General features: G+C 40.1%; 1 protein-coding gene across 1 annotated transcript in view; it reads right to left on the bottom strand.

Annotated features, from left to right (window-relative positions):
- TIAM2 (T-cell lymphoma invasion and metastasis 2) overlaps positions 1-19,788 on the bottom strand; it is a 96,706-nt gene that overhangs the window by 50,050 nt on the left and 26,868 nt on the right. Inside the window, exons 6-12 of the mRNA XM_009887608.1 lie at positions 18,577-18,762; positions 17,190-17,336; positions 8,392-8,556; positions 5,622-5,732; positions 5,053-5,131; positions 4,035-4,127; positions 2,705-2,965 (exon numbers count right to left, since the gene is read on the bottom strand). Of these exons, the coding sequence (XP_009885910.1) occupies positions 2,705-2,965; positions 4,035-4,127; positions 5,053-5,131; positions 5,622-5,732; positions 8,392-8,556; positions 17,190-17,336; positions 18,577-18,762 (1,042 nt within the window). The remainder of the gene's footprint in view (positions 1-2,704; positions 2,966-4,034; positions 4,128-5,052; positions 5,132-5,621; positions 5,733-8,391; positions 8,557-17,189; positions 17,337-18,576; positions 18,763-19,788) is intronic.

The raw sequence follows: 19,788 nt of genomic DNA, 5'->3' as shown, positions 1-19,788 counted from the left end.
CAGCAACCACATAGCGTTGCCATGTGGGAGATCAAATGATATGACCACAGCAGGTCCAAAATACAGCTACAAAGGTATAGCAACCTCTTGGAGAAAATGAATCACTCTCACACAAAATTCCCTGGGAACGATTTTTAGGAGTGGCAGAGTTAGCGGCTTTGGAGAAAGTCAATCACTTCCCTTCTGTACAGAAAAGGCTGCCAAAGTTTGCCACAAGGTATAACTGGGTATCCTCAACATAGCAGAATACATAGGAAAAGGCATTCATCAGAGTTATGCTAAGCAGCTACAAAACTGTAAACAAATGTGGACAAACTACTACCACCCAAGCTACACGAAGGCAGTGATTTAAAGTAAATTCTGTTTTGCTTTCGCCTGGTGGTTGTCCCCAAGCACCAGGCAGGGTATTACTGCATGACTCAGTGCATTTTCCAAGCACTTTGTTAATTTTAGCTCATTAATCCTCATAGTACTCTAGAAAGACAGAGTTAGTTAATTTTTTAAAAAAGGTAGGTGACAACACAAACATTTAGGTTTTTAACTCCAGGTATGTACCTTGAGCCAAGTTGTGCTTGATTTTTGAAAGAGTCCCCCTCCGCTGGCACTACCTGACTTTCAAAGGTGCTGCCTTGGAAAAACAGGCTCAACGTGGTCAAGCAAATGTCAGAAATTATTTTTGAAAGCTGTGGTCTTAAGAGTGACTCACTCAACTCTACCAAAGGAAACAGAACAGTATTAAACACTGGAATTTAAGAGTCTCTGGCCTCCAAAATCCCTGCTTGGAACATTAAATACCCCCTCTTCTTACCTAAAATCTTATTTAGTTCTTGAGTAACAGGACATAGAAGAGTTAAACCCTTTATGATTATCTATTAATTCAAAGTAATGCCATTTTCTTCTGTTTCCATTTGAACCCGGTCAGGTGATCAGACACTAAGCGCTGAAAACAATAATCATGGAAGTCCTTCTAACGAAGCTTAATTTAGAACTATTTGTTCCCTTTCAGAATAAAATAAATCTTCCTTAGCTTCTTTTAAGCAGAAAAGCAAATATACTACGTCTCCTTATCCACTAGTGCTTAGAGTATAATACATACTCCAGTCATTTCCTATTATAATGGAATATTTGCACAGGTTGCAAATTTATCCCGAAGGAATGAGGAATCTAGTGAATGGACATATACATTTATTATGCTGAATACTCCAGGTAATGCTGGCCTATGATATCAAGCCAACAAGCTGAATGATAGGCCTGGTATAATTACGTAATTAATTCGCTCTATCATAATTTTTGTTTTATGACACTAACTCTTATGTGCCACTAGTCAATTTAATGGCATTTTAAATTGAAATAAGGCCCCTGAGAGAGATGCTACTTACTGTATCACAAATCTTGCATTCAGATTTCTTTTAATTTCAAACGATGACCTAATAAAATTGCTTTATAATTAAATCCATTCTAACAACTTCTCCTGTGTGATTCTTTTTCTTCTCCCACTTTTAATTCCGAAAAAAAATCCAATCAGAGAACACTTGCCATCATAATTCTATACAAAAATCAGAGATCCCTTTTTGCGCCTCTTTCTGCTCTCCTGGCACAGCAGTGCACCCTGGCTAGCTCTCCTGCAGAATTTTACTAGCATCCCCCAGAGGTGCAGCGAGGAAACTGCACCTTTTACACTCAAGAAACTAGACTTCAATTTGCTTCTGTCTTGTTTGAAAAATAATCAAGGCATGGGAAGGAAGGGGAGCAAATCCCCACATACTTGCTATTTCAGACAGGCATTTACAAGTATCCTGGTATCACAAGCTGTATTTCTTACGTGAAGTAAGATCAGCTAAAGGAAGGGAAGGGTGACCACGGCTCTCTGCTACCCAGTGTCACAGTGCCCCTCTACATGCCACCTCCTATTTCCAGCTGAAAAGGCAGCCCAGCAGTGAGCATTGGCACCTTCCCTGCAGCTGGAGGGCCCGTGGTGTCATCCAGGAGCAGTCTTTACCATGTAGGCTTTTGGCATCTTCCTTGCCTGGTGCTCCTCATATGGAAACCCATCAGGATCTTGCTCTGACACAGCACTGTTAGGGTATGTGCTCCGTTCGATGCTTAATACAGTGGTATTACATTGAGTAAGAAATATGAGTAGGTAATAGTAAAACAATGCCTATGAAAGCCATTTTCATAGGCTTTCCTCTACACAGTGCTGTATCCAACAGGAACATGTTAATATCATTCGGTGGGAACAGAGCTAAATGACTCTGTTCTGAGGTGATGATGATTATTGCATTTAAGGTATCCTTAATGTATGTGGTACTTTACCATATGTAAAGCACAGTAAACACAGAACGATACTTCTGCCTCTGAAATCCATCACATCATTTCAACCACTGATGCCTGAGAAATGGATGTATTGGAGGTACCCAAGATGACACAGAAAAGTTAAGAGAGCGTTTGATGATACTGGATGGTGCAGCCAAACAGATTAAAAGAATACCATTTCCCTGCAGAAATGATCATACTCTGTTCCATTTCTACTTTCTAGAAAATAATAAAATAACAGACAGATATGGAGCACAAATGGATGTTTAACAGTTTGTACTTGGGTTTCGCACTGAGGCAAGCACAGAATTTTAAACATAACTGAGTCTTAAAAAACAGTGATATTGGAAGTGAGGTGGAAATAATGGAATTATTGTCAACCCCTTACCATTTGCTGTGTTCTTTTTGAAGTTATCTAGAAACTCTTCCAGGAGCTGTGACTGGTTTGGAGGGGGCAACAAACTCTTTGGGTCCCTGGAAATGTCACCATCTGACCAGGATGCACATAAGGGTTGCTGGGTCCCATAATGGTTCATTCTGAGAGAAAGCATTACGGTCCTCTCCGAAAACAGTAACTCCATCTGCCTGAGGTCAAGATCAGACACAGCCTCTCCATTTATACTCAGGATTTCATTGCCTACTCGGAGCCCTGGGAGCATGTGAAAGGAAAGAAGAAGAAGAAAGAAAAAGAGGGAATGTAAAACGTAGAGGGTCACAAACCAAACCTTATGCTGATTCACCTTTTCATTTTGTGGTTTCAATTCAAATAGCCTAACCTACCACAAGTCCATTAGAATCGATTGGAACTTTATTTGTGCTATAATTGTACAGATTGACCTCATGCTTACTTTGATAGATGTTACACATAGTACAGCAATTGAGTTGCTTCTTTCCAAAGACACTACAGAATTTGGTGGGTGGGAGGGCGGCACAACTTTCAAGAAGATTAGAATAGAGGCACCTCTCACAGCTCAGATACCACCAGTGTACAGCACCATAACACATATTTCATTATCTGGGAAGAACAAGGCACTAGTCATGCAGATCAAATTATTCACACAAAACCGGAACAACAGCAGATGGAGTCTTTTTCAGCTTTTGTATAAATCTAAACAGGGGCAACCGCTGCCTTTCAAGGTCAGCAACAACCAAGTGGTCGTTACCCACAGGTAGCAAATGAAACTCTCCGTCTCCTTTTTTCTGGGTATGTCTGTTTTCCAGAGAGCAGAACTCACGTGATCCTGCCGTGCCGATGAAGAGAAGCACGGTTTCTGAGCAGCGCAGCAGAGAAGGCACTCACAGAAACGTATGCAGAAAACTATTTTGGGGAGGGAGGCTGCTTTTCATACTTTTCATTGCCAGCAAAAGTGGAAGTGATGGGTTCTGGAGACTGACCAAGCCCATGAGGTTCCCCAGTGTGAGATGAACTCTTTCTCCAGCCTGTTCCTCTGTGCAAAAGCACTTGGACGGATGGCTGAACACAGACTTCATGTCCAAGGGCAAACAAGAACTCTCCCCATTATATTGAAAGGATAATTCAGTTACTCGGTGTACATTATCTTTCCTAATATCACATACTTTCCATGGTCTCCAGGAAAGAAAACTATGAATAGTAAAAGCCAAGAATCTTTTCAGACAGCAGTACTAAACCTCCTTCATGTTTTGGGACTTTAAAAAGATAATGAAGTACAGCGTTAAACATAAATGCAATACAATACCTTCCTTGTAGGCCAGTCCATCAGGGAGAACATCACTTACAAATATACGGCTGAGATGCTGATTTTCATCAACTTGTGCTGTGACAGCAAAGCCTGAAGCAAAAGAGGTTTAAATCAAATAAACTTTCTAAGAAACATTTCCCTTTTATTTTGTGTATTTAGTAGACTCCACACAACAAAAGAGAGGATATTTCTCATGAGAACACGGCCACAGAGCATAGAGAAATTATCACATTGTTTCTCAGTCATTGTAAGGCCTTTTAAAGTTAATAGGACTTTTCAACTTCCCGGAAACATCATGCTGTGCCGTGAAAAAAAACAGCTTCCATTTCAAAAAAATATTTTCTATCTCAGTCCCACATGACAATTCAATAACACAGCTCGTGGGTATGGTAAGAGTTCTGCAGTGTGTCCCTCCGACATAGAAGTGTCTTAAGCAGATCCAAAACCTGGAAACCCAAACTACAAAGCAGCAAATCCATATAGACCAGGGGGTGAGACAGCCCACAAAGGAGTAATTTATAATCAACAGACTTGCAGCTGAAGAACAGCACAGAGCTGCCTTACAAAGGTATCTTTGCAAGATACGTAATTACTCCTAGGCATAACCGCCTCCCGCGGATAAAAAGCCTGTCAGAGTTAGTACCAAAGGATACTCTGTTGATACTGTGCCAACAGAGGATCTCACTACCAAAAAAGAAAGGGCAGACCTTGACCATGGCCTGACTGAGACCAATTGTATTAATCCTGGCAAAGGACATCTGTCTTCTGACAATTCCGTGCTTGAGTTATTTGGCCAGCGCAGCAAAATTAGAAGGTGGACCCTTCCCAAACACAAGAAATGTGCTTGCCAGTGTACAACAACCAGTTTGGGTCTTTGCTATACTGCCTTGAATCCTTCGTGGACTCAGACTTTGAGCTATCAAGGACAGCTCTATCTGCTCTCAGAGACAGAAAAGTCCTGAAGTGAGAAAGCAAGCAATGAGAAGAATAAAAAGAAAAATTCCTAAGAGCTTACCAAAATCACTTATGTTTTCAGTCTTTGTAAGATGAACATGATACACATTTAATGGACAAATTTCTATTTCATCATACACCTGTTGGGAAAAAAAAAAAAAACAAAACAAAACAAAAAACTCAATAACATAAATCATCAAATTATGAAATTGCAAGCATCAAAACCCAAAGGTAGAGCACAAGAAATAAGCACAGTATTCTTTCCACCAATAAAGAGCCAACACTTGCTGTCTTTACACAGATAACCGTGTTACTGTGCGAGCCTCATGGGTATCAGGGAGACTAAATGCAGAGTAAACTGAAGATAGAAAACCCAGCCCAGAATAGAGACTGACACTTCGCTTTTGTACCAGAAGCCCCACTTAAATCTTCCAACAGTTCTTGAAGAGGGCATTTGCAGTGCCTAGCTACCCAAACGTCTGCATAGGCATGGACAGTGCGAATGAGGATGGCAGGATGCAACCCAGAAACAGCTTTAAAACCTTATTTGAGATTTAAATCACACATATTCATAGGTGATAATTCAACTGTAGCTACAGACATCACAGAGCTTTGTCTAAAAGGAGTCACACTTTCCTGGTCTACTATATATTCATACGGTTCAGGAGCACAATACTCAGTATTTTCATCAACCAGTCTTCTGAGTTGTAGACCATAGTGTCTTGGCTCCAGCTGTTTCATCTAAGGAATAAAGAGAACAGGGTTTGGAATTTGTTATTTATTTCCAGAATCCCAAAAGACAAAGAAGTAACACACACACACAAAAAGAGCTCTTTAGAAATCATGTAAAAGCAATTCTCAACAAGTCATTTTCTAACTATTTTTGTGGCATAAACAATACTAGCTGCATTGCTTAGAAGATAAGGTTCAAGTGCAATTTCCATTTTCCCTTATGATCCTCCCAAATCCTTTCATAAACACTATGTCTTGGCTATTAGATTAACTGAGCACTGCTATATGTTTCCAAAGATATCACAACTGTTTTCTGTCCTTTTGAACTTACACTCACAACCATCTTTTTCTGTGATTACTTTTAACGACTCGGTTCTGCTCAGCAACTTTTTCTTCCGATGTAGAAAACGTATGGGCATGTATGGGCTGTTAGAAGAGGGGAGGAGATGGGAAGCAGGTTCCCTAAGGGTTTGTCTTTATTGGATTTTATTTTTATTGCTGGGTTTCATCTACGATCAGAGAGTTTCACCTATTCTTTTTCACCATGTGAGGTCAAAGCAAAAATCCTGTCTCAACAGGAAGTCAAAGGGAAATAGGAATATTCCCAAAGGACACTAGCCTGAAAGTGTCAAGCTCCCAATGGGAGTCTCTCTGAAAATCAGGATGCTGGTGAGACCACTACACAAAACATTTCATTTTAGCATATTAATAGAGCAACATTTCTAAAACAGGAGGAAGCAACATTTCTAAAAGAGGAGAAATGACTGCATCCCTGAGGGTTATTTAACCTCTTTAATGTATCTCTGCAGCTTACAAAATCTAAATCTACTGAGTAACTAGTAATTACCTTAACATTTTATTATGTGTAACAGTTTACGAGTTGCATGTGTTCTGTATCCTGAACAATTGTATTCAAATGCACATTTTTTCTATACATGCTATCCAAAAGCCTCAGATGGAAAACAGACATGAGAAAAGTATAAACCCCATAAAGCATGAATGAAGGGAAAAAAACCCAACAACCCCTTTGAACTTTATCCTTATACACATAACATTCAAACATGTTCTGTTAAGAAGAAAGATTCCTTACACTCACCAGAGCAGAATGAAAATGTAAGAAGGAAAAGAACCAGGATAGATGAGCAGAAAGTATTCAGCATTAGAGAATGCTTATGAAAAGCTTTACACACAGAATAGAAAGAAAAAATAAAACAGAAAAATGTTTAAGAAAAAAAATCAAATAATTTAAAACTAAATTTTCATGTGATACAGACAATGAAAATTAAAAGTAAGCTTTACAATTACAAATAATTTGGAATGATGGAGTAAGAGAGGTAAGGAATTTCCTTTTCAACTTAGTTTTATGTTTATAAATTTTAATTCCTTTCAGGGGACTTGCATGTCACTGTAACTACTTCGAACTGTTTCAGCTCTACCTTGCCATCTGGTGGTCAAATAATGTCTCAGACAGTCTCTTTAGCCTGACTAGGTACAGTGAATTTTTAAAATGTAAATCCAGGCATTAAACTGTTTATCCACGTCTCAGTCTCCACCAGTAAAAGCAACATGAAGACAATTTCTTCTCAGTGATGCCATGGAGATGCATTGTGACTTGGCTAAATCAACTTGCTTATTTTGATTTTAAAACTATAGATCACCCTGCATTTTAAAAACTTGTATAATTTAATTGGGTTTTGTTTAAAACATTACCATGTGCAAAGAGCCATTAAATCGGGTCCTTTAATCTATTAGAAGCCTCAAAATTCATTAACTTCAAGCCAGTTGAATGAGCTCACCTGACAGTTCACACTAACCTAAAGCTACAGCTGGATTTTGTACAGAGCAGCAATCCTTTTTTTCCCCTGTTTTTTACCTTTACTTGTGAAGTAAACAAACTATATTTACCAGTTGTCAGAAAACAGAACTTGGGAGTAAAAAGTTAGTTTTTCCAAAAAGCTTGTTTGCATAATTTAAGTGACTTGAATCACAAAGTTAGAGCTAAATTCAAGCACTGACACATGTGGAGTCAAAGGTGCTTGGTACATTGCGACTTTTTAGAGGTGCTCGTCTTTTGTCTGTCGTTAAAATTGGTATTTCTACTTTATCTTCAACCTGTGATTCAGTTTCTATAGCAATTCCTCTCAAATTGCTGGCACTGACTTTCAGAAGGGAATGCACTCTGAAATTCACAAGTAGAGCTGGTATTTAATTAAAAGCTTAAAAAGGTACTTTAAGAAGCAAACATATATGATAGCCTTTGTCACAGCTGTCTTAAATGTCTTAATCTCCTGGCATTAACTCAACCAGTCCCCGTTACTCCTCTGTGATTAACTTGCGCGGAACAATTGGGTTTGCTGCAATGACAACATAGAGTGGACACGTGCTGAGATTTCTCAGGGGTTGACTACCTGGCAAACTGTCACTGCTCTTTAAGTATTCATGGTGTGCTGTCGCGAGCAACACTTCTTGAAAACCTTTCCACAGTCCTGATACCTTGGCTACAATACATAAAAAACACAACTAAAGGAAACGGAGCAACATGCCTCGATACAATGACAGGGAGATGCTGGTATTATACTCTCACTATTTAGACATCCTCCAATACATTAGGTTCCTTCTCCAGTCTACAGCTATTAACAAGGTGCAATCGTACATGAAAAATGACTACCTTGCATGCCAAAGACAAAACATCTTCCACCCTGTGCTCTGGCTTGAGGGTCAGCGCCACTCCTTGGCCGTCACAGAAGTGAACATACGTTTGTGTTTCCCAAGCACTCTCCTTCTGGATGCTCTCTGGCACTGAGCAGTAGACATTCAGAAAGTCATCGACTTGCTGCTGGAAAAAAGGGAGAAAACATACAACATATGTGGATGTTGCAAAAGAAACCCCAAAAGTACAATTACATTGGCAGTTTGCAGTGGAAATGTATTTAGACACGGTACTGTATATTTCCCCATGGCAAGAGAGGGAGAGAGCTCTGTTACCCTCTCTCACTCGCTCTTGAAGACTTGATTTTCTTGAGAAAGGACTGCACTTCCTCTGCATTACAGGCCCATTACAGGCTTTTACCCCTTTATCTCATATTAATTGTTGATTTAACTTGAAGCGAAAATATGTAGCTACCTGATATGATATCCTAGTATGAATAAATTCTTAAGAAGAACTGACTACTACAATTTTACTTAATTAACAAATTCCAAAAAAAATGGAATTTCTGCAATTTTGACAGAAAATTATAATATAGTAAAATTCCAGCAGAGAGCACTGTGGAGCAAAGCTTGCTATAACATAATAAAGGACTAAAGCAGGAATAAAGTCTTCCTATTCTATTTACAGTTTAAGAACATATTGTTTTATAGGTAGCACAGGGTGTTTGCCTGTTTACCATTTTCCTTCACATTCACCCTCGTTCCAAAGCCACTCCACTTGATCAAATAACAACACCCACCCTGAATAAATTCCCTCTTGTTTCCTCACCCTTCATTTTCACACTTTCTTCTGTGCTGCACTTCAGGCTACATGTTTCAAAGGAAGTCACACAAGGAGAAGAAAAAAGTAAGACCTGTCCAGAATTTGGAGTTTCACCCATATATTTGGCTCTGCCTATTCAGCACATCACGTAAATACCCACATCAAAGCATTTAAGTTTATGCAGACAGGGTCCCTCGATTCCCCTTACAGTCAATGGAAAAGGACAATAACCCAGTAAAGTGGCAGAACTGTCACCTAAGACATATCTTAAGACATCCTGAGCTGTTCTCAGGACTGCCTACCTCCCTAAGGCTTTTTCTTTATATTTTTGTTTGTTTGTTTATGTTGGGGGAGTTTTATTGTCTACATAAAGCCCCTTGATTATGCAATTCTTCCTCCTGGCTCTGCGGGGACACAAGCCCAGGGGTGCACTGCAATTAAAAGATGCAATAAAAATCACTGCACAGGGGCTGCTTCCCTTGCTGCAGGCAGCAAAGCTATTGACAACAATCTACCAGTAGCAACAGAGACAGCGATATTATTTTGTTTTTCCAAATAACAACTGTGGCTGTGAAAATGATGTAGTAAGCAATGCTGTTCAGGTAATTACTAAACAATGCAGGAATTCAGGTTGCAGCTGACCCAGAATATGGCACAGCAATAATTTGATTCCAGAGTAATGCTGGTTTTGGTGGAATAATATTAATGAACTAACGGCATTCATGAATCTTACACCTCTTGCTCAACTGTCCCTTTTAACTAGTCGAAAATGAAATTTCAATTAAGACAGGCCCATGGAAATCCCACTAAAATCCGGCAACTACTATACTTAACAGGAACTCTGTTACACAAGTAATGGAGCGATGAAATCTACACTGGGTGAAGTTTCACCTTGGTGGCTGTGGTTCCAGACTGCTCATAACACTGGTGTTATTGAAGAGGATAATTCCCATGGAAGTGCGGTCCTTTCAGAAAGCATTTAATCAAGTGCCTGGCAATAAATGCTGACCTCCTTCCACGGTGTAAATAACAGAAAGGAGAAAGGGCGATGCCGGCAGGCTGCAAGAGCTGAGCAGCAATGAGGCAGAGTGAACTCTCCAGTGGCTTCCTTCAGGGAAAACTGAAGCTACGTTGCCTCAGCTAGGGAGATGCTCCCAGCACTCAGAGGTTTGTAGCTACCACAATGGTTTATAGCACTACAACAGTAATTCTTCAAATCTGTGCAACTGAAATAAATCTTACTATTGCCAGAGATGGAACAAAAAAAAAAAACCACAAAAAACAACCCGAAACACAGAGGATGAAGGTGACGAGAAACAGGTTTAAAGCCACCTTTTTTCCAGAAGCTTTTAAGACGGGACAAAAAGTTCCGCAGCCAGTGTGAGATACTTCCCTTTTCTTGCCACGTACACCGGCACTCAGGCAAAAGCCTTGAGATAAACTCGCCTCTGTTATTAAACATGACTCTGTTCCTTAACTGCAGTCAAGGTAGTGTTGCTTCATCCACATTTTCCATCTCAGAAAATCTGACATGAAGAGAGATATTTTTTTTTCCTGTTATGCCTGCAGTGACTAATTCTACAATAGTTCATTCATTCATTGCCATATATTATAACAACTCATCCAATTTTCCAGAACTAAGTGCCAGGATTTGCAGACTGTCACACGTTGTGCCACAGGGTGGCTGCAGGACCAATAGGTTACTCTAATTTCCCCCCACTCTATGCCTCTGTTTCTATCATCTTTTTCAGGAAAAATACAGCCTTCCTGGCAGACTTCAGCAGTCGTCATTTGCTGTAATCCTCAGGTAGCATTTTATAAAAGTTTTGATGCTGTTTTTGTTTTGCATTTGAAATCAGCCAATGAAACCAGGCTGATGCCAAAGTAACGGTTTTCAGAGTTATGATGAATCATTTCTGAGTTGTTGTATGACTCATCAAAACATCAGGATCTTAAAAATGCCCACGCTATATTTAATTCTCATTTAAAAAAAAGGTTTTAGAAATAAGGTTGAGATAATAATAATAATAATAATAATAATAATAATGATGGTTTTTTTAGAAATATGTTTGAGTTCCAGAGCTCTGCTTCAGCAACTAAATTAGGGTGAAAACAAAACAAAAAAAAAAAACAGAAAAAAAGACAACCTTTTTTTTTTTTAGGTTTTGCAACACAACCCTGCTAAACTTTGTAAAAGCCTGGCCCAAAATCTGCAGTGACGTTGGCCCCACACCAGTCCCCTCTACCCGGGGAGCTGGGCTGTGAGCCCCTGCCCGAATTCAGAGCTGGCTGCTTTTATCCAGCAGCTACGGAGAACACATAAACCCCGTAGCAAGAGCTGAGTCAAGAAGCCAGACCTTGTCTCTTCCCGGACATGGCACCAAAGGGAGAGGACTTCATTCTGCCTGCTCCCTGGCTCCTTCAAAACCTTTCTCTGTCTACTCAAATGGGTCCAAGAAGAGCAAATGCACTGATTACGCTGGAGGCTGGAGGATGGGGGACCCATAGCAGACCCCGTTGCACAAGGCAGCACTGTTGACCTCCCAGCCCCAAGGGGGTTGGTGCTAAACCAAGGGACAGGAGTCACAGCCCTTCAGGAGAAACCTTCGGGGGTGGACCCAAGAGATTTTGCCTCTTCTCAGGTTTGGGAAGGACCAAATCTTTGCGTGTTAACAGGACCGGACAGAAACGAATTGTGTTTGCCGTCTCTGAGGTGGGAAATGGATGCCATCTCACACCACACCCAATGGTGTACTCCGGAGGAATTTGTAAGTGGTCTCTACAGCAGATAATTTCACTCAGAAATCCCTCGTAATTTTCATTTATTTTAAAAAGAGAGGAGTGACTTGGTTTACTTTCCCACCCCAGGACATAACAAGCAAGTGGTCAGGTAACTAAGGGAATTCAGATGTTTCAATATACTTCTTTAAAGAGCAGACAGAATGTGAAGACACTTTCAAGAGGCAAAACAGCATTATGGGATTAGCTGCTGTCAGTGGGGGATGCGTCTCTCAGTGGTATAACTTCTGGGTAATTACATATTTCTTTCTTACCTAGCCATTAAATGAATGCACTTGATGAGAAAATAAACCATGCAGCACATAATGATACAAAAAAACAACATAAAAACCTATGAGAAATTATGAACTTTGTCCAAATCTTCCTCACGAGATTCATTACAGCTCTTCATTATAGTTAATCATTTTCAAGATCAATATTTCATTTTAAATGTAGATTTTGAATTTTTGTCTAATACCTGGTACACAAACTCAGCTGAAAAGGAACAGTACTGTAGTATGATTATTATTTTTTTTAAAGTCTTCTTTCAAGTTTTAAACTGCATCGGGGGAATGTCTGGTTCAGGGAACAACAGAAGAAAAGGGACAGGGGGCAGATGGGAAGATAAATACCCCTTTGAGTGGGGCACATGTTGCCATTAAAGAAATCCAGCTATACCATATAGAAAACAAAGTCCAGAAACCCTGTGCCTAAGACTTAATTTGAATTTTTTTATTTGGAGCCTGCACAAGCTTACAGAAGAGAAGGATTCTGTCTGCGTAAGCCCCACAGTACAAAGACAACACTCAGTGGTCCTACATGTATATGATTATGGATTTTGTAGCATCCTGCTTTGCTTCCAGACCAGGGGACGGCGAGGTTATCCCCAGGGAGGCTGTGGGAGCTGAGAAGGACCAGGACTCATGCCAGGCAGGGGCGAGCAGCAGCTCTCCTCCTCCCGGGCACCAGAGGAAATCAGCCACAGCTCCTTGCTGAGTAACGCAGCTGAGGGGATGCCGCTTCCTTTTCCTTTACCTGGGCAATCTCCAGTTACATATTAACTCACACTTCTCTGCTGGTACGCTCCATTGACTTTAATCGGAACTTATTTGTCTTTGTACTCAAAATATACAGGTTCTGTTGAAGTAGGCAAAGGGGAAAAATACACCTTGGGTTTTGCCATACTGTGAAGGACGCTTTCAAACATGCTCAGTTCCAAATTTCTCTCAGACAGTGTATACACTGTAAGGATTAGTGTTGTGAAGAAGCTTCTAGGGATTTTTTTCTTTTTTTTTTTTTTTTTTATATATAATAGCTACCATGCAAGTTCAGAAACTTTCATTAAAGTGTTTTTATTAGGAAAATTATAATCCTACCATCCAATACTAACTGCATTTTATGAACGTCTGTGGGGTATCTGAATCTGCTTCATCATACACTTAGTGAAATATATTCAGGAGTTTAAAAACAAGATAGGGGAGAATGAGGACGGGCATATCTTACCTCAGCAGAGTTTGATGAATTCTGGACACCAGCAAATCCATGTCCTCCAGCTGAATCAAAAATCTATTAAATAATATTACAGATAAATAACTATTTTAATCAAATAAACCCTTTTGTTTCTTACTTGTGTTAAGTAAATTCTTTGAAAAAATAAAAATGAAAACTAAATGAATAAATATATATCAACCTGTTAAACCCCAGGGATCTTTTTGTACTTTTATTGCTTTATTCGGACTAGAAGTAGTATTAAAGAAATAAAAATCTCCCTTTATAAAGAAAATTTAAGCAAGTTTTCTCTTTCAGGCTACATGCACACTCACATTCAAATATGTATAAAAGCACTCGCATCCTTGTTTTTTTCCTATCTACTGTTTAGCAATAAGATTAAATTCATTTACCTTCAAACCTTGCACTACGCTTGAAGTGACAGTTTCACCCTTCAGGGTACTGTTAGGTACAGCTACAAATCTCATAATGATTTAAGGAACTATTTCAAATCTTATTGCTGTTTTCTAAAACTTCTTACTCTATAGTTTTTCATCTCTTCTAACTGAGCAGTTGGCTACACGCTATTGATGGAAACTTTTAGCTTAGCTTTAAAGGCATACTTGACCCAAACCCCACACTGTTAAGTAATGAAAATAGCTGACTACTGTGTCTGCTTTGGAAGTGATGCAAGCAGAAACTGAGACTTGCGTTCCCCATCTGTTTTGAAAGCTTAACTACTAGGATCTCACAAAGATGTTAGGCGTATTAATGAAATTTTTAAAAACTCAACAAACAGCTATGGATACAATCAGATATTTTGGTAATAAGGGTTGTATAGACACAGGGATAGATCTACACAGTTTATACGCAATGTCAAGATTTGCAGGTAATAACATTACCCTTCCAAAGTGCAAGTATAAGTAACATTTTTTAACTCCTTCTGCAGCCAACAATTCAGGACAATATCAAACTTACAAACTTACATCTGAGCTTTTTTTGTTTAGGTTTTTCTTTCTTCTTTTTTTTTTTTTTTTCTTTTTTCCTTTTTCATACTAGCATAAGCCTTTCAGATAATCCAAGACAGCAACAAACTCTCTCTTAAAATTTCATATGAAATTTGGTTTCTGCCAATGCAAATTAAGGGCACCACTTCTGAACTTCCTCTTCCTCGTCTCACCCACAGATGTAATCAAAGTATTTTATTGTTTATGATTTCTCAAAACAGTTTATGATTTAGACACAAGAAAGCAGATAAGCATTTAAGAAACTGGGGATAATGTGAGCCTAGACATCCCCCATCTGCTACAGTGCAGTTTTATTAACTGATTTGAAAAAGACTAAGCCACTTCATTAATGCTTACGAAAGCCTCCCAGCATAGAAACTCTGAACCTTTTTTTTATTAATACCATAAAATTAAACTTAAGATAAAATTGAAAAATTCTGGGACATAACTATGTTCAAGAATATACCATTTAATTTTGAAGCTAGGGTACGGCCGACTAAAACATACCAGCCCCAGTCAAATGAACTTTAATTAAATCCAAGAAAGCAAGACATTTTTAACCTATTGTCCGCTGCAGACATTGGAGCCCAATGAGCAGAGAAGCGAGCTCTGCTTCTCAGCTTAACCCAGTTTCCTGGTGGGCTGAAACAGATGACAAGAAAGGCAGCCTCAGGCCTATTCCAATTTTGATATACAATTATGTGCATACGCACAAGTCTGAGCAAGGACGTGGCTCCGTTTTCAGCCACCCTCTAGGTTCATGGGTCAGTTTTCAATACATGCCCTCAAAAATTCCTCACTTTTATGGGTATAAGTCATTGCCTGGTGTTATTCATATGCAACACCCAGCACTTACATTGCCTTAATTTTATTGTAGGATGTTTAATTAAAAAAAATAAATCAAATAAATACAAGAACCTCAGCTCATGGATGAAAATGAACATATTTGTAGGCCAGCTGGTTGCAAAGTTTGGAATAAGGAGGGTGAAGACATGTTGGGGGCACCTCTGCCTACGTCAGGACTCTCTCCTCCGTGCTCGGCAAAGCACTGGGAGGGCAGCAGGAGCCTCCTCTCATTGCCAAGGATATAAGATGCCCCATCCCCAAGCTCCACAGAATCCCCTTCACGGGCTATAAAGCATGTGGGAGGACATATTACCCAGTTAAGAAAGTGCAAGGTATCAGCTCCGCTGGGAACAGAGCTAAGGGGCATAACGTCCCTTCCCTAAGGGCTCTTTATTAATAAGAAATAGAGGTGCAGGACTCACAGAGCAGACTCACCTGCTGGGAAACACAGGGGAAATTATGTGAAAAGGACAACCCAGAGAAAATTTCTCCTTCAGTTCCCTCTTTCATAAGACAGACCCGAGTTTTATTCCTATTCAATTGCACCATGTAAACACACCTCGATGGATATGCTAAAATGCGTAACAGTCAGCCCAAGAAGCTTCATCCCAGACTAACGCATAGATAAATATTTACCTATTAAAAATACAAACCACTAGACCAGAAAATCCTGACGTGTTATTTTGCAATATGAAATCTGTTGCATCAGCTCTGGGACTATTGCAGTATGCATATAGATATTCCTGTTCAAATATTCCACAAGCAGGTTACCAGACATGCAAGAACAGCCGATTTTCAAGTGCTGATCATAGATTTTTGACTAATAAAATCAAAATACAAGGCCCAGGGAACCGCAGGAAAAAAGTCACCTAATGAATAAGGCACAAAAAATATTTTTTTTCAGGAGAAACAGCAGACATGGCAGAAGCTAGTGAAAATAATAATGTTCCGAGCGTGGGTGCACCTCCACGCCTTGCCTCACCGTCAAGAAAGTGTCTCTGCTGTTATTTACCTTTCTTTCAGGGAGAAGACAGCGAACTTTTGTTTCACATTTACTTGTGTTGTGACTGAGAAAATACAGACTCCTGAAGTGTGGGCTTTACACTAAACGCGTGCATGGGCCACTAGTTTCACAAAGAGCAGGTGACCCTGTGAGATGCTGCAAGCTTCACTAGCAGTGAGGCAGGTCTTCAGTGGGGGCACGCAGGAGCACAGCCCCACTCCCCAGGGCCAGCCTGCCCCAGCACGTCCAACCTGCACCCAGTGAGCCTTCAGCTGGTGTCAACTGGCACGGGTTTATTCGTCAGCTCTCTGCACCTGCAGCTGGCCTCCTGCGTGACAGCAGTCTTCTCCTCTCGGCCAAAACATACCTCCAAGCCGGGCGTGCTGCTTTGAGAGGCCATGCCAAAGATGGCTGTCTTTGCAGCACTCCGTCCTCTTCTTCCCTTGAATACTCACCTGTGTTACTCTACATTAAACTGCAACAGCACTTCAGAGTGCCAGACATAAGCCAGCACCACACCATGTTAAGGACTGAACATACAAGCTATCTCCAAAGAAAACCTATTTCCAAACAGTGTACCAGCAAGCACACTTGTTACAAATTCAAACTGATGGTCTCATGCTGCTGACAATGAACTAACCCACTGGGTAAAAACCTCTCATTCACCAATCTTACTTATTGCAAAAAACCACAAAATTAGATATATACTCGTCACAAATGATGGGCCCATTGCAAATCTGCCATGTCTACTGGAACTGCAAACGTAAATTTGATGGACAGACATCTCCTACCCCATGCACCAACAGGACCTCACAGGATGATCCTCAGCAGAAACAAGCCCTTCTAGGCTATTCCCAGCAAATAAGACCTACCTGAGTTATGGACGGTCGCTTTTCTTTTCCTTTTCTTGCCAACGTGTCCAGTCCTTTCAGCGAAGAAAATAAACCCTTCTTATTTCGGACTCTTTGCGACAGAGATAGGGTACGTTTCCTGAGAGCAGCTTCATCCCTGGAGCAGATCTATTAAAACACAGAGACAGGCCTTCCTATATCACTTTCATAAGAGCAAAATATCGACAATTATTTCAACTTGAGGCATCAAATGATAGTTACTTCAGTTCACCTCAAGTGAACTATGCCAAGGTGCAAGGACAATGTTTTAAACTTTCAGCAGTGATGCTTGTTTTGGAATTCCAATGGCATGATAGTGTAATGTTTTTGTCATGGGGCAAAATTAGAAGGTCATAGGAAGGGAAGAACTGAGAAAACATTGCTCTGTACAACAAAAGAAGTTAACGAAAAGACTCCAAAGAAGAATGATAACCTATCATTCAGATATGAAATTGCTAGAGGAAGAAAGACTCAAAATTGCCAAACATAGGAGATAAACATGCTATGGCATTGAGTTATTAACAAGCAACGACATAAACCACACAGATAAAAACAGTGGCAGACAGAAACACACTCCCTGACGGGACTTTCAGGACTACTATTGCTGCATGAGAGGTCAATCTGAAATGTGGTCCACCCCTCTCTGCCAAGATCAGCCTCACAGCCCTGCCAAGGTTAAAGAGCAGAGGCGAACCTGCTATTGCCGCACTTCACTTAGAGCCGACTGGGTCACAACAGCTTACAGAAGCTGAGGATGTCCCTCATTCTTTTTTACAAACACAGGCCATAATCCTTAAAAAGTGACTTATAATTTTGGATTCCCTCTAGTTTTAGCCTATTCTAAAAATACTTCCTCTTCAGGAGGGTATCAAACTATTTCTGAAAAACAGAGCCATCTGGGACCTCCAAAAAAGATCAACTCAGCCCAGAGAGACCTGAATCATTTTTGGAAATTTCAGGGTTAGGCTTTCTTCACTCTAAGTGATGTAGCTCCTATACACTTTAAACTCTGAACTCAGTGGAGGTGAAATCACAGTGACAAAATTTCAACACAATGACTCATCTACATCTGAAGAATATTTTGGTTTGTTTCTTTTTTAGATGTAGGTTAGAAGTACCCAATTCTGGAGTCCTCAGGGGCCAAAAAAAAAGTCATGGCCATATCCTCATGGTTTCAAAGTCTGTGTCTGTGGAAGAAAATCTTTTTTTGCAGTCAAGGAACAGGCAGAAAGGATGAGAGGGGAACAGGGCTGTCTGAGTCAATGCATGTGGGTGCAGCCATGTATTATCCCAGCGCAATTCCACATCTAAGTACAATACTAATGATGTCTTTGTATAATGCACCCATGAAAAGTGCATTTGGACTTACCAGTGCATGGAAGGATGAGACAGAGAAAATGCCGAGCCGCCCCAGAGCCAATTTTGAAGGACGACTGGCAGCAGCCAAAAGACTCTTTGGGTTTGGGAGCTCCCCACCTTGCAAACTGGCTAGGTAACATCGCATTCGGAAAAGGTCCATGTTAAATTTTTCCAGGTTCTGTTCCCATTGCTGGATCTGTTTAGATATAAAAAGGGACAATTAAAAGGGGAAAAATGTCTCTGTGGGCTGCACTGAAAATTTGAGCTCTTCCACAAACCCATAGTAAATGACTTTCATCTGGTGGTATATGGATTAGATTAGTTATTCCCTGCCAAAACACATTCAGTCATATTGTGTTACATCAACCCAAAAGATGGCTTGAAATAAAACAAAGCTGGTGGTCTTAAATGCATACTGACAAGACGAACATACCATGAACTTCGGGTAGCTTGATAGCCACAAAAGCAGTTACATAAAAACACAACCCTGTGGTTCATGAAGGCTTTTTCCGCACACCGCCCCCCCCCCTTCTTTCCTTCTCTCTCTGTTTTGGAGATTAGTTTTGTTTCCTTCATTTTCATGAGCTTAGATTGTATAGCTGGCTGGCTGAAAGCAAAGCTGCATAGCTACACTAATGCACTGTGCAAAGTGAAGTAGCTCCGCTGATAGGTCCTGCTCATTCTTTACTATCGTCCTATGGCCTCTCTGTCTGTAAACAGGAGACAATATTGGCAACACAAGCATGTGCGGTTTTTTGTCCGACTAATAGGTTAAGACATGCTTATGCTCAGGCAAACTGCAAAACTGAGCTGTATATGCCCAACACAAATCACTGGACCAAAAGCAAGAATGTATACATGCCCTTCATGCAATTTTTAAGCATATCTAATACAGGTACATGCAGATGTAACAGACAGCTTAATCCAGTTTCAATGTAAAATTAGGAAAGTGAAGAGACTCAAATATTTACTGGACAAATGAAGTTCTAAATCAAGACTCAAATGGCATATTTTACGTAGTAAGATACACACTTATATACACAAACACACATTCTTATCCACTGCACAAAAATAAAATTTTGCTTTTCACTTCCCCAACTTGTACATTGGCAGTCACAGCTAAAATCTGCCCCATGGCATACAGTATATATTAATACCGATACACAGTACAAATAAAAAGGCAGATGTGTTTAACAGAGTTGGCACATTCACGCATGGGAAA

Source organism: Charadrius vociferus, unplaced genomic scaffold (genome assembly GCF_000708025.1).
Source record: "Charadrius vociferus isolate BGI_N301 unplaced genomic scaffold, ASM70802v2 scaffold176, whole genome shotgun sequence".
NCBI classification, from domain to species: domain Eukaryota; kingdom Metazoa; phylum Chordata; class Aves; order Charadriiformes; family Charadriidae; genus Charadrius; species Charadrius vociferus.
Note: the sequence above shows the minus strand (reverse complement) of the source record. Positions and strands in the feature narration are given on the sequence as shown.